This window comes from Rhipicephalus microplus, chromosome 4 (genome assembly GCF_043290135.1).
Source record: "Rhipicephalus microplus isolate Deutch F79 chromosome 4, USDA_Rmic, whole genome shotgun sequence".
Lineage (NCBI taxonomy): Eukaryota > Metazoa > Arthropoda > Arachnida > Ixodida > Ixodidae > Rhipicephalus > Rhipicephalus microplus.
In genome coordinates, this window is record NC_134703.1 from 111,716,848 (window position 1) to 111,731,429 (window position 14,582).

A 14,582-nucleotide genomic window follows, 5' to 3' on the forward strand; every position below is an offset into this window, starting at 1 on the left:
TGACTCCACCCCCTTCTAATGGCTGTTTACATTGTGCCAGTTTCATTTTAGAATACATTTTTCCTCTGAATCTGGAATGCCGAGCCGAAAGTCCTTTAAATTGATTGGAAAACATCACTTTGTGCTCGCACCTGTAGCAATTATTGAGTACGATGGAGCATCATCCACAGTGTGTTGTGGCGATTATTTAATGTGTTATATACGCAAGTAATTTCAAACAGTATATGCTCGCTTGCAACGACTGAGTTTACTTCATCTGATTTTTCAAATAGGTTTTTATTTCTCGAAATGACCTAATGACACCTGTTGTGTTGCAGAAACAGTATGTGCTATGCATACTTTTTAACTAACGCATGTAGCTGTCCTTGTCACTAATGCTTCACTTTTGTACATCATGCACATCTTGCGCAGCAAAGCGAAAGCATAGCATGACACTTTGATGCTTAGAACCTGATTAATGGCTGCTCTCTGAATATAAGCCTTGTCTCCCTGTTTGCATCGTAGCAGCATTTCCAAAACAGTGCATTTGCGAAACAAGACAGCCTGTTAATGTTAGATTACACAGTCATTGCGCAGACACAGCAAAGAAGTTATCGAGAGCAGTGACACATCATTTTAATGTAGCAGGGCAAAACTTCGACCATCTCAAACTCTACATACTCCCATCAAACTTATGATCCGCAAGGGACTGAAAATATGCGGATTCGTACCTTACTGACAAGTTCAATACACTCCAGCCAGTAGGCATAACTGTTTATAGAGGGGCTCTTCAATCAATTCTGTGCGGTGCATACACAGAGAAAACCAATGCGAGTTAGGCCCTGTGTCTAGGAATTTTAAACCTGCCATTGCTAGCTTCTGACAACTGTGGTTCAGAGACATGTGTACATCCTCAGATCTCCGCTGCCTTTTTATCCTTATTTTTATTCACGAAACACCTGTGTGCCTTTCTCTCATACAGTTTGTCACAGCAGCACCCACCTCCACGCTCTATCACACTCGCATATCCTCTGTTTCTCTCTACCCCTTCTTTGTTAGAATGACGGAGAAGGTACGAAGCGCAGATATTCTAGCATTAACGAAATCAGGCCTTGAGAAAGACAAGTGCGCTTGTTGAAACGCCAACTCGACACAACCCCTGTTTACGGACTTTTTAGATGTAAAGCAGCTCTTTAACTAGCCTGTGTAATGCTGTCCCTCCGTCCGTGCCGCGCTCTCCTGCCCGCAAGTGTTGGGGCGGTGCCAAGTAGGTCACGCCTTCCCTCGCAGCGTTCACGTTGACGTCGCTCTCTTCCTAGCCTGTGGCCGCTTGCTGTGTGTCACATCTCTCGCTTCGCCCTCTCCACCGCTCGCAATGTTCGAGCGCACATCGAGTGGAAGCACTCTTTCGGCTCGTTTGTCGTCATGAAACTTACACGAAACCTAACCCGCGTACCGTCTCTTTGCGTTTCAAAGAAACGTGTACTCGAGTTAAAGGCTACACAGAGTTTCGCTTTTAACCGTTCTTCCAGCACCCGCGTCAGCGTCCGTTTCAGGCGGGTCAACGGCGTGCGCACCGCTGCTGTTTCGCATACCATTATGGTTCCCTTCTGGGAGGTGGTCTATACTTTTTTTCATCACAAGGAGAGAAAAGAGAGAGAAATAAGGGTGTCAAGAACAAAGAAAAAAATACGAAAAAAAGAATAAAGAGGCAAAGAAAATTGGAGAGGAAGAAAGACTTTAAGAGATTTCTTGGGTGAACAGGAAGGAAGAGTTTCTGGCCTCATTTGTTCTGGTATACAGACAGTGCCTGCTACTGTGATGCCACCAGCTCCCTTCTGTTTTACCAGCCTTTGTGGCATTGAGTCAGCGAAGCTGCTTTAATCTTTTTTTTCCCATGTCTATAAAGACCTCATTTCTGCAGCAAAATGAAGCATCGCGTTGTCGCTTTCAGCTCTTTGTCAAGGATAACCAGACAGGAACCGAAACCACGCGCATCAACCAACTGGTGATCTTTGGCAGCCCGATCAGTGCCACAAACATGGGCGACTTCAAGAGGGTAAGTGCAGTTACACTTTTCCACACCGTTGTAATTCGGGCCTGCCATGCTGTGGGTGTTTTGTTCATTTTAAAGAAATAACTTCCATTCTCTTGAATATCTTGGGTCTTGTCTTCGAACCTATGATTGCTTATGGTTGTAAGAGTTGTGCACGCCACGCAATGCAGCTGATTACAATTAGCTTTTTCTGAAATGTAATTGATTACACTGACCATTGATGATTGCTCTTAGCAAGCAATAATTCAATAACAACTTAAACAGTAAAAGCTCGTTAATTTGACACCCGTTAATTTGGATAATTCGGACGGCTCTGTTGGTCCCGGCCAAAGTGCATGTTAATCTATGGGACCAAACCTTCGTTATTTCATCGGAATTCGGCTCCGCTCCACTTAATTCGGACAAATGCTGACGCCTGCTGCTACACAAAAGTGTGATAAAGCAGCGCTGGCACCACTGGATTGAAACTGAAACCTGAGTGGCATCGCCATCATCATCAACTAGTGGGGGCGATCGCAGCGTCACCGAACGTCGGCGTCTTCTTTCTTCTCCACTCAGCGCCTCTGACGCCATTTTTCCTTGTGTTGTCATGTCGGAACCATCACTTCTTGCGGAGTTCTCTTTTTCTTCCATTGTGACCGTATTTGCATGCCACCACCATCGTGCGCTACAGTGATGGCAACGCCGAAAAAGCGGCAGAACTACGACGTGAAGAACTTGGCGACTAAAGTGGAAATTTTGGAAGCACTGAAGAACGGCGAATCGCGACAGTAGGTTATGACCAAGTACAACGTGAAGCGGAGCACGTTGGGAACGTACGGGAAAAATGAACAAAAGATTGAACAAGCCTTCGAAAGCGAGAAGTTTCATGCCTCTAGAAAGCGGTTGCGAATCGCAGCTCATCCCCAGCTCGAAGAAGCTTTGCTCCGGTGGATTACTGACTGTCGCAACGCGCATCTGCCTTTGAGCGGACCTCTCATCATGGCGCAAAGTGAGAAGTACGCTGCAATGATGAACATTGAATCGTTCAAAGCGTCAGAAGGGTGGTTTGGGAGGTTTCGAGAGAGACACGAACTTGTCTTCAGGAGTGTGTGCGGCGAAAAGGCCAGTGTTGACGAAAGCGTGACCACCGAGTGGAGAAATGTGAAGCTGCTGGAGCACATCGCCGCATATGAACCACGTGACGTGTTCAATGCAGATGAAACTGCTCTATTTTTCAGAGCTCTGCCCGACAAGACGGTGACTTTCAAAGGGGACGCGTGCATTGGTGGCAAGAAGTGCAAAGGATAACTGTGCTTCTTGCCGCCAATATGACTGGCACATTGTTCAACGAGTCGGAGCAGCTGAGGCCGCAACCTTCCACATTCAAGCAATAGCGCCGGACTAACGCAAGTGCACTAATCACTTCGGAAGATGTAGGCAATGGGCCGTCATCGATTTCTATATTGCTGTTGCTCGTGGTCGGCTCGACGTCTGCAATGTACCGTATTTACTCGATTCTACCACGCCCTCGACTGTAACGCGCACCCGATTTCTGTGACGAAAAAAAAAGAAGGACATCGATTGTAACGCGCACCCATTTTCCACGACAGGAGAGAAAAAAAAAAGTCCGTAGGAGTCAACTTTTGCACATTGAAAACAAGTATTTGGGTTTTAATGCACTGAAGTTTCAAAAGATAGAACACAAACAGCCAGCCCTGTAGCTAAAACTGTGACCACTACGGCAGCGTTACGAGTCGCGTAATAGGTCAGTCCTCGTCGCTGTCTGACAACTCCTTATCACTGTCAACAGCCCAAAGCATCTCATCCTCGGTACCGTCCATGGCATTCGAGATGCCACATTTCTTGAATGCCTTGATCACCATGGCTGATGGTATTGCACACCACGCGTCCTTCACCCATGCAGCGAAGTCTTGCAGAGAGGCGCGCTTCATCCTGTTGCCTGGCGTGAAATCATGTCGTTCATTGATCAGCCAGTCGGTGTAAAGCGCCCGCATCTTGTCCTTCAACGGCTTGTTCAGGCAGACATCCAGTGGTTGAAGTTGTGATGTCATGCCGCCAGGTATGACTACAAGGTCCGTATTGCACGCAGCGAGCTTGTTCTTGATCCGCTGGTCGAGATGGCACCTCAACGCGTCGAGCACGAGCATCGCTCGCAGGCCCAAACTGGCGCCAGGCCGCTTCCGCCAGACGTGATGGATCCAATCGGCGACCAGGTCCGTCGTCATCCAACCTTTCTCGTTGGCTCGCACGATCACACCATTCGGGAAAACGACTCCTTTCGGGAACGTTTTCCGCTTAAATAGCTTGTGCCCATCTGACGTGCAACAGAGCATTGCCGTCACCCTAGTTTTTTCGTGGCCCGATGTCAGCACGCGAACTTGTTTCGCCCCCTTCTTCTCGACGGTTGTGGTGCCAGGCATGTCGAAGTACAGAGGCGTCTGATCGGCATTCCCGATTTGCCCAAGCAGGTAGCCATTGTTGTGTCGCAAGTTGAGGACGAACCTCTGAAAACTGCGAAGTTTTTCTTCGTACTCCTCCGGCAACTTTTGGCATATGCCCGTTCGCCTTCGGAGGGAAAATCCTTTCCTTTTCATAAAGTTACTTAGCCAGCACCTGCTCGCTTTGAACTGGCTCCGCGTTAGCCCTTTTTCCAAGGCTAACTGCATAGCCCCCACTTGGAGCAGTTCTGTCGTCACGGGCCGCTGTGCCGCTCGCTGTTCAAACACATGTTCGGCGAGCAGCTCTTCAATTTTCGGAAACCGACCCTGCTGCGGTCCACTGAAGCCTTTACGTTAAGCTTTGCAGTCGACAATGTTCTGCTTCTGTTTCCGCCAGTCCCGCATGCACGTTTCAGGAACTCCGAACGACCGCGATGCGGCCCGATTTCCGTTCGTTTCTGCACACGCGATTACTTTTCTTTTAAAAGCAGCATCGTGGTGCACTCGTCGAGTCTTCGGAGTCGGCCCTTCCATGCCGTCGATGTAAATGCACTACGATACGACGAACTCCTCAGCACACGTACGAAGTGCCGCACATGGTAAACGTATTGGCAGAAATGGCCGACGCGCCATGCCAACGCCTCCTCTAGAAAGATGCCCGAGGAATGGCTCGCGCTCCCAGCAGAGTTGGCCTGCCTTCAGTTTTAAACAAGCTCCGTGCGGTGGCGCTCGCGACCGACACTATCATCACGGCGACGGGCGATACGAGCTAAGCGTTTTTCATCTGCGGCCCATAGGGGGGCGTAAGTCGAGAGTTGTTTGAGACCTGCAACTGTGCACCACTGTTTTGGAGGCTATGCAAAGTGTTGCGTTGTTGCACCGTCCGCCGCAAGTGACGCTAGCGACCGAGAACATTTTCAAAATGAAGGAGGGAAAGGGTGTGGCAACTGTTTTTTTTCTCATGCGGCAGGCATCTTCCTAGAGAAGGCGTGGGCCATGCCGACGCACATAAGGGGCGGCCATTTTTGAAGTGTCGATGGCAATAGAATGACCGTATTCATTTTTTGTTTTGTTTCATACTTGATTCTAACGCGCATGCGATTTATGAACTCGCTTAACCGTAAAAAAGGTGCGCATTAGATTCGAGTAATTACGGTAATCCTCATCTTGTAATTGGCCCATGATGGGGACATCATCGTCCGCACTGACGAACTCGTCGAATGTCGATCCGTCGATAGCACCTGGGAACTCTGCCAGCTCGTTCCAAACTTCGGCGGAAACACCTGCGGTGTCTTCAGTGCTGTCAGAATTCGGGGTTTCATCACCAGGCATGCGAAAGCCGGCATGCCTAAAGCAGTTCTCGATCGTCTCCTTGACATCTGCCCACTGTCTACTCAACATAGAAATAGCTCCGAGCAAGTCGATCTTGAGCTCCCTGCCGACACGAAGGTTCTGCAGCAGTCTCTCCACCAGGCGCTTCCAAAAGCCGGCTTTCATTGCGCGTATAACGCCTTGATCCAGTGGTTGCAGTACAGACATAGTGTTCGGTGGCAAAAAACGCAGCTCGATGTTGCTGAAGGTTGTACTGCAGTGGTGCGATGAACAATTGTCCACGAGCTGGCACACCTTGCGATTTTCGCCTACCAAATCGTCATTCCACGACGATAGCCATCTGCTGAAAAGCTCCCCGGTCATGCATGCTTTTGAGTTTGCTCGGTAGGTAACTGGAAGCGACAGCGCATTTCGAAAACACCGCGGTGCCATGCTTTTCCCGATAACTAGAGGTCGAAGCTTTTTCGATCCGTCTAAATTAGCTGCCAACAGCACGGACACGAGCTTTGTTTGCCTTGCCGCCACTTGTCTTGTCGCCACGACAGGCGAGTGTCTTGTTTGGCAACATTTGCCAAAATAGAGCGGTTTCATCCGCATTGAAGATATCTTGGGCTCAATATCCTGCTGCGATATCTCGCCAGTTTTCCTCGAGCCATTTTTCTACGCTGTCCAGGTCCGCCGCTCTGCTTTCACCTGTAACAGCTTTGCCAACGATGTCGTGCCGTTCTTTGAACCGTTGAAGCCAGCCTGAACCGCCTTGGAAATCATTCCTGCCAAGCAGAAAAGCAAGGTCCTTGGCTTTCTGCTCGATCATAGGGCCGGACACCGGAATGTTTCGCGACTGAACTTCCACAAACCACTTGTAAACGGCCGCTTCAACATCTTCGTACACGGCAGCGCGCACACGTCGGGCGCCACGGGCACCTGGCCTTTTGTCCGACTTGGCCCTGATGTCTGCCTTGTTCTTCAGGATAGTACTCAAGTTGCTCCTTGGAATTTTGTGCGTGGCGGCGACGTCGGACTTCTTTTCACCGCGCTCAACCCGATTGATGATTTCGAGTTTCGCGGCGAACGGCAAATTTTGCCTCTTTGCGCAAGCCATGATGACAGCGCGCCAATACAGTTCACAGAGCACCAACAGGCAACACCACAGACCACGCTGAATCAGCAGCAGCAGGCACACAAGCATAAAGAAAGAAAAAATGGCGCTCACTTCTAGTGCCTCCGCGCCTCGGAGAAAGCATGACGGCCTCTGACTGGCTGTAAGCGCAGCGAGCGGGCCAGGATCATTTCTTGGAGGGGGTGTTCACCCGCGCACAACCAGGTCTAACCAACTTTTTCTAGGGTGGCGCCGGCAGTTTTCTCCGCCACCGCGAGGGAAAGCCAACTTGCCGGGGCACTTTTGAGGCACATGGAGTTTGATATATCAGTTGTCGTTGCTATTTTCGTTCGATAAAACAGTAACTTTTGCTATATATTCTCAATGTAAACTTACCGTGTTTAGGAATTGTTCGATATACGGGATAACTTAATATAAACGGGTTCAATATAGTCGGGCTCGACTGTAAGAGACAAATGGTTATAGCAGACACCAGTGTGCCTAAAGTAAAATATGGGTTGATAGGAAAATGTATACATGGTACCCTCCTTATATTAGGCGACAATTGCTGCCCAGAGCATGCCTCTACTAAAAGGGTTCAACTGTATTACTTTTTTGTTACTTTCCATTGTTCATAGACATTTACCTTTCAAAATTTTTATTGGTCATCTCCCTTTTATTTGTACTGGCACAAGCACTTTTAAACGGGTATTGACGCCTAATTTTCTATCATGGTCTGTGTTACGCAGGTTAGTCCTTGTGCATTCACAATAACCTGGCGAAGTTTCAGTGCATTTGATCAATTTATAATTCATTAAAAGCACGTGAGCAACCTGAGAGTCGGACAACAGTGGCACACTCGCAAGCTGTGACATCATAGTTTTTTTTTTATAAATGCACTGTAGGAAACTCTGGTGCCATTGTTCATGGGAGCTGCAACTGGCATGGGAGTGATGGGTGGTACATGGATTTGTGCCCTTTTGGCTTCATCTAGCCTGGAACCACATTGTCGCAAAATGAACATTGGCAAATGTTCAGCAGTTGAACTTCATCATCTTGACCTTTCAGGCTCACTAACTCAAATTGGTTCTCGAAGCTCCCAATGATCCATTCTTTTATCCGAAACAAAAGTGATAGCACAAGAACAAACAAGCCCACAAGTGTGTTCGAAGCCGCAAGCACCAAGTTTAGGCAAATCTGTGCACTACCACCCATCATTTCCACGGTGGCTCAACGAATGCAGCACCACAGTTCCCTCTAGTTAATTTTGAGAAACTCTGTGCGTGATGGAACAAGCAGCCGGCTGTGCGAGCATCTGCATTCTCGCAAAGGATATTGGTCTGTGGCCGGTGCTGCAAGAAATTGAGATATTTATAGCTTTCTACTTCCTGCACAGAAACTGACTTATTTGCAGCAGCTGAAATATTATTAGAAGACAACAGCTCAGCTGCTTGCTGCACGTGAGGTTGCAAGCACCACAGCAAATCGGCAACCGCAGGCGGTGGCCGGGATTTCTTGCCGGCAAACTCAAGTGCCTGTTTTGCACCAATATAATTTCTACAGCCCTCTTTTCACACATGTACAGTCAAATCTCGTTATAGTGAACCTCAAATGGCCGACCTTTTTTTTTATATATTAACGACTTTGGAAAATCCCTCTCCAAATGTTCATTGGTTTAATGTAGGAATGTTTGACAACTATGAATTTCAGAATACCGAATATTTAAGGTTAATGTATCAAATTTTATTTTCCTTATATCTTCACAACACTTCATAATATTTCCTGTATAGCTATTACGAACCTAAAGCAAGCAATTACCGTATTTCCTCGCATAATCCTCGCACTTTTTTTGGCGGAAAACCGATGCAAAGTTGGGGGGTGCGAGAATTACGTGGGGAAAACTTTCTATGAAAACGTACAAAGCGAAAAAGAAAACGAAGTGGCCGCAAATCGGTATTCTCACACCAGCAACTAACACCAAGCTTTGAGAAGTACTAATTAAAACCTACCTCAACAATAAAGGTACAGGCAAGATTTATTTGAGGCACAAAAAGTGCGAGTAAATAGTTGAGAATTAGAATACCAGCTTGTGGGCGTAGCGGTAGCGTTGGTCGTTCAACAGAAGCCCTCAAAAGGTAAGCGTGAGACGTCAGTATTGGGCTGGTGGCTATTAAACAGAATCGTGCGCAGTTCCCTTCTGAAAAAATAAAGTTTACTATCAATCCCAGTTTTAGGCACACGGCAGGCCGAACGCGTCTTTGTGGCTTTCAGCTGCTGTCACCAGTAGGGAACACAAAACTTGTAGACTCCAAAAGGCCTTCCGGTGGCCCTGTTGCCATTGCTTAGTGCATGATCTATCACTTGCAACTTAAAAGCAGCCGTGTAGCTTCAGTATCACTCCATAACACGACAATATTACCGACACAACGTATAAAACACGCCGCAATGCGCACTTGCCACTTTGGCTTGGCTTGGATGGGATTGAATCTCCGTGCAATAGTAGTACGCTTGATGCTTAGGAGATTGCGCCAGACGGTGCGTGCTATCATCATCAGTGGTTGTTATGAGCAGACGACATTATTGCGGCAGTTTTCGGGGGTGCGATAATTACTCGAGGAAAAAAAGAAATCGTATTTTTGTTGGGCGATTGGAGGGGGGGGTGCGAGAATTATTCGAGTGCGAGGATTGCGCGAGTAAATACGGTAGTATGGGCTGAGGATTTTAAGTCTCACAACTTTTTTTGTCCAATAAAATGTCTCATACGCACTTTCTTCTTGTGTTATTTCTATTCTACAGTTAATGGGGAGCAAAATGAGCCATTAATGGCTCAGAACCATAAAAGTTTTATTATCATAAAAAGTTTGTCCAAAACAGAACTATATTTTACACATTGTCTTGGCATAAAATGAAAACTGTGCAACTTACTAGAAATATAATTGCATATTTGAAATCAGCATAAAAGCTTATATATGTGAAAAAAATTTCATTTCCTTAGGCTACAGACTAACGAAACTTATTTTTTGAATAGCATCTCCCCTGAAATGCGACTGTGCTTGGGCCACCAGTTTGAGCTTTCACTTTTACATAAGCAATCAACCAACACTGCTTGGTGCTGCATAATCAATTGTGGGAATTTTATATGGCACATCTGGATGTGAAACTGAAAACTGTTGACATTTGAAATAATTGAGAAGTCATGGAAATTGGTAATGTGGTGCAGAAAGTAATCTAGTCTACTACTTAATATTCTACTGCTAATGCAAACTAATATATATAGAGATGCTGCAGTATCCCATTGGTTATGATGTTGTGCTGGCAGGCCTGAGGTTTCACGTTTTTAATTTATTTCTGCGTAAGCTGTAACTGGCTCATTCCAGTAACTGTTCTTGTTGTCGTTATTGCTGTTTGGCACCATGTGTGCAGTTGCAAAAAAGGCACTTGCCCCCCTCAAGCCTCACCAGCAGTTGCCCTCACCCAAGTTACACCAGTGTCGTCTCCTTCTCCCAGACCCAATGCAACACTAGTTTGCAGCCCCTAACACTATCCCTGAAAATTATAAACAAAGAATCAAAGAATTTGAGTTACAATCTGCTCAGAACGAGAGCACTTTTATAGGGGAGTTGACTATTACGACTCTCGGCTCGTTATGTGCTCCAGAGAATGACCCTTCCGACACGTGCTGCTGTGCAAGGTGTTGTGTGTAGCTGTTATATGGACAAGGTCATACACTCAAACAGTGGAGTGCTTGGTTGCCAGTAAAACCACCTGGTACATACGCATCATTACGATTGAAGGACGGTGCATTGCCACGTCATTTGCTACTGTGTCTAGTTGTAGGCATTCTTTGTCACATGTAAAAGTGTTTTACTGACTCTTGTTTTCATTCATATCGTCAAGGAATAGTTTTGGCATTGGGTTCATAAACAGTGTTGGGTCTATTTGTAGTTTTAGACTGCGTGCCCTTTCCAACATAATTTTGAGATCCCAAAGCACATCTGACAGCTTTTCAATACTTTTTTTTTTTTCAGGTGGCTGGAAAGAAAGGAGAAAGTCATTAGGGAATAAGAAGAGCATGCCTTACACAGGAGTGGCCTTGTGATCTACTGTTTTTTTTTTTTAGTAGGCAATTTTCAAGGGGCTCGAAATCGTTAACCAGAGCAAGATATTCAGGCATGGCATCAACTCGGGGAAGGGTGCTACAGAAACTCAATCTGATGCTGTTGTACATTTGAGGCTAAAATAAAGCATTTTTCAGGCCTATGGTTTACTTTTATTTACTAGGTGTGGGGCAGCATAAACTTTGTCACATATTAATGATTTGGCTGACGCTAGCTGCACAGCTTCTCTTAACGATAAGGAGGCCCCGGAGCACATCTTGGCCCTAACTACGGAGCAGTACAAAACGGTATAGAACTGCGTGCGATATTGTCTTTTTTAATACGATATGCACAAAAATGAAAAGAAATATGCTCAGATGCATGTATTGGAACACCAACCTATGCGGAGTGAGGTGGCTCATGGAAAGATGTGACGGTAGACGAGATAACGAAGTTTATTGGACATCTCATTTAAAGAGATTATTCACATCATGGGTATCCTCCTATATTTAAAACTTGGAGATGCTTATGGCGAGACAACACAAATTTACAGAGAAAAGTGTACGATTGCACTTGTGTCTCACGAAAAACCATGCAATGCTTCACCGCATGGCACGAGCAATGAAGCAGCACCTCGGTTTTGATTTTCTTTGTCTATGTGAAGGCAAACATTTTGTACAACATCAATTATTTTTATACTGTTCCTAGGTCATTTATCTGCAAAATGTATATTCCGGATGTTTTTTGTATTGAATATTGTTGCATATATAGTGTTTCTGTTGCACTGTTAACCATCCAATGACCGAAATGCCACACTTTTTATAGTTTTATTCATTCCAAAATATTTTGTTGCTTTACAACACATATTTCTTTGGAAATAGCATTTCATTGTGCCAAATTTTGTATGCTGCTGGGGTACTTTTAAAACTGGACAAAGCGAGCTTCCCGAGACACATGAAAAACCACCATTTTCGTGTGGTAACGAAAGAGTCAATGTCTCATTCAGGTGTATCTTTTATGTATCACCTTCGCATCGCTTCGCTTGTGATACTGGCGGGCTGCACATCGGTACTACCCTTGGAATTATGCTGGTAAGTGCCACATTAATACCACTCTTACTGCGACTGTGTTTACGTGTGCGTAACATCTATGCCGTATGTTGTTTCGGCTTCTCCGTGTTTTGAGAAGGACCTGTGTTAGTGATTACTACCTCTGCACCAAAGTGCCCTGGCTGCTACATCATGCTACATTTCCTAAAAATTTGGCGAGTCTGTGCCAAACCTGCACCAAAGGGTGTTTTCCGGCTTTGAGAAACAAGACGCACTACTTACAGTTTCTCTATTGAAAGCGATGTCACGGTGGACACTGTGCAACGCAATTCGAGCCAAGCTAAACTGCGAAAAAGCAGCTGTGGCAATACGTTCAATGTCTCAATTCACGGACTACTTATAGGGACCACAAAATCATCCGAAAAGATAAGTTCATGTTGTTTTTATGCCCGGTCAAATGACCACAACTTCTGTCGAAGTAGTTTTAGTAGATCCCAGACTTACCAGGCATTTCGGTGCCTAGCCAGCTTGTCCTAAATGCATCCGGAAACTTGCCGCGAGCCCCTTAACCACGTGCAACCACCAGTTGCAAGTTTGTATCTCATGATGAGGGCTGCCAATGCCAGCAAAAGGCGGAATCAATTATGGCTGGTGCGCGTGGAGCGTTTAGAAAGGAAAACTCGGCTAACAGATAAGTGGATGACTCATCTGAATCGTTTGGACCTCCCTGCTGCGTGTGCCAGTTAAGAAAGAAAATTCTCCGCCAACAAACAGCACTTGCTGCCTCGTGGAGCCGATCGTTTCAGTCGTGTGCAGCACATTGAAAACTCAGTTGCCGCTGTTACGGCAAGGGCACTGGCTGTGCTGTACACTCATTTTTGTCATAAAGGTATTCTTGATGTCTACTTTGTTCCTGATTGCACGTGAACGCTGTGATGACGACCTGTTTTCGTTATTGAAGCTGTGTTGCACCAAGAGGCAGCCTGAACTGCGGCGTGGCGCCTTTGGGTTCTAGCTCGTTAAAAGCGTGCAGTATGCTTACAACTGTACCAAGCCATGCTCTACCGAGCACGGGATTTTTTCTTGGGGGGTGCAAACCAGTGTTGCATTGCGCCTGAGAGAAGGAGACGACACTGGTGTAACTTGGGTGAGGGCAACTGCTGGTGAGGCTTGAGGGGGGCAAGTGCATTTTTTGCAACCCCCTGCCGACGCCCATGCTACCGAGCAGTTAACTGAAGATGCTCATCATAACTGAATGTTAGCTAATAAATCGTACTGGCATCTTTCCTGCGTTGCTGTCATCCCACTTCTGTGCGGCTCTGGTGCTTATCAGTAAACACGGGGTCACTGTACTGAGATAGTGACCCCTCCTCATTTTCAGTCTTCTTTCCCCCATACCATTTAGGCATTTCGGTAAAGCTCACTTTCGGACATTGCTGTGGTGTCAAGAACGTGCTGATTCAAGCCCGTAAATAGTAGACATAGCAGAGTTGTGACCTTAAGTAAATGCTATTTTGGCCCTGAAATGTGAGAGGACAGTCTGAAAAACTGAGCACCAAAAGGTTCTCGCTTCCAAAATTTCATACGTTCTTCTACATTCGGGGCTTAAGACTGTGCCACGAAAGCATTTTAATTTTTAAGCGTGGCTGCACACTTTGGAAAATTGGCACTTATCTGTACAGTAGGCTCAGTCAACAAATATGTGTCATGCAAAACTGCTGCTTAATTGCAACAACTGTCTCCAGCACGATTCGTTTCATACATAGACCTTGTTGATCTCTCAATAAACGGAGCAGCGGTTCTCAGTACACGGAACTCCTGTTGCCGCCACGAATGTAGCTTGGACAGTTGGCTGCCTCGACAAAGATAACACGGCTTGTATAAACGTTGCCTGCAAAGGCACATTCTGTTCACTTTTTTCTCTAATTTACACATAAATTTTAAAGCTCTTCTGTTTTTAGATAAGTATACTAACACGCGTCTGGCATTTCGTTTCATAGTCTCGACCTGTATTTTCACTGCGACGCTTCGCAGAAGATTGGTCCAGCCCACTCGGTAACGTTCATGGCATTGCCCCGAGAGTGATGGAGTCCGGTCAGGTCGTTTTATATCCGGGAACTATGGACCAATCAAGCGTTCATACGTTCGTAAGACTTTGTTCAGTGTCCTGCACTATCTGGGCTGCGTAAATGTGTTTTCCAAAAAGACTCCAGTCGCCTTCAATCAAGCAGCTACTGCGCCGCCATGGTGGTCTAGTGACTAAGGTACTCTGCTGCTGACCCACAGGTAGCGGGATCAAATCCCGGCTGCGGCGGCTGCATTTTCAGTGGAGGCGGAAATGTAGGCCTGCGTACTCCGATTTGGGTGCACTTTAAAGAACCCCTGGTGGTCTAAATTTCCGAAGCCCTCCACTTTGGCGTCTCTCATAATCATATGGTGGTTTCGGTACGTCAAACCCCACAAATCAATCAATCAAGCATCTACCGAGTTTGGTGTGGTATTTTTTTACCAGAAGCAGGAATTTATGTG

General features: G+C 46.2%; 1 protein-coding gene across 1 annotated transcript in view; it reads left to right on the plus strand.

The window, feature by feature from the left end:
* Positions 1-11,167, plus strand: part of LOC142814571 (thioredoxin-like protein 1) — a 34,486-nt gene extending 23,319 nt beyond the window's left edge. The window contains exons 7-8 of the mRNA XM_075893494.1: positions 1,934-2,038; positions 10,936-11,167. Of these exons, the coding sequence (XP_075749609.1) occupies positions 1,934-2,038; positions 10,936-10,965 (135 nt within the window). The 3' untranslated portion in view covers positions 10,966-11,167. The remainder of the gene's footprint in view (positions 1-1,933; positions 2,039-10,935) is intronic.
* Positions 11,168-14,582: the final 3,415 nt, after the last annotated feature.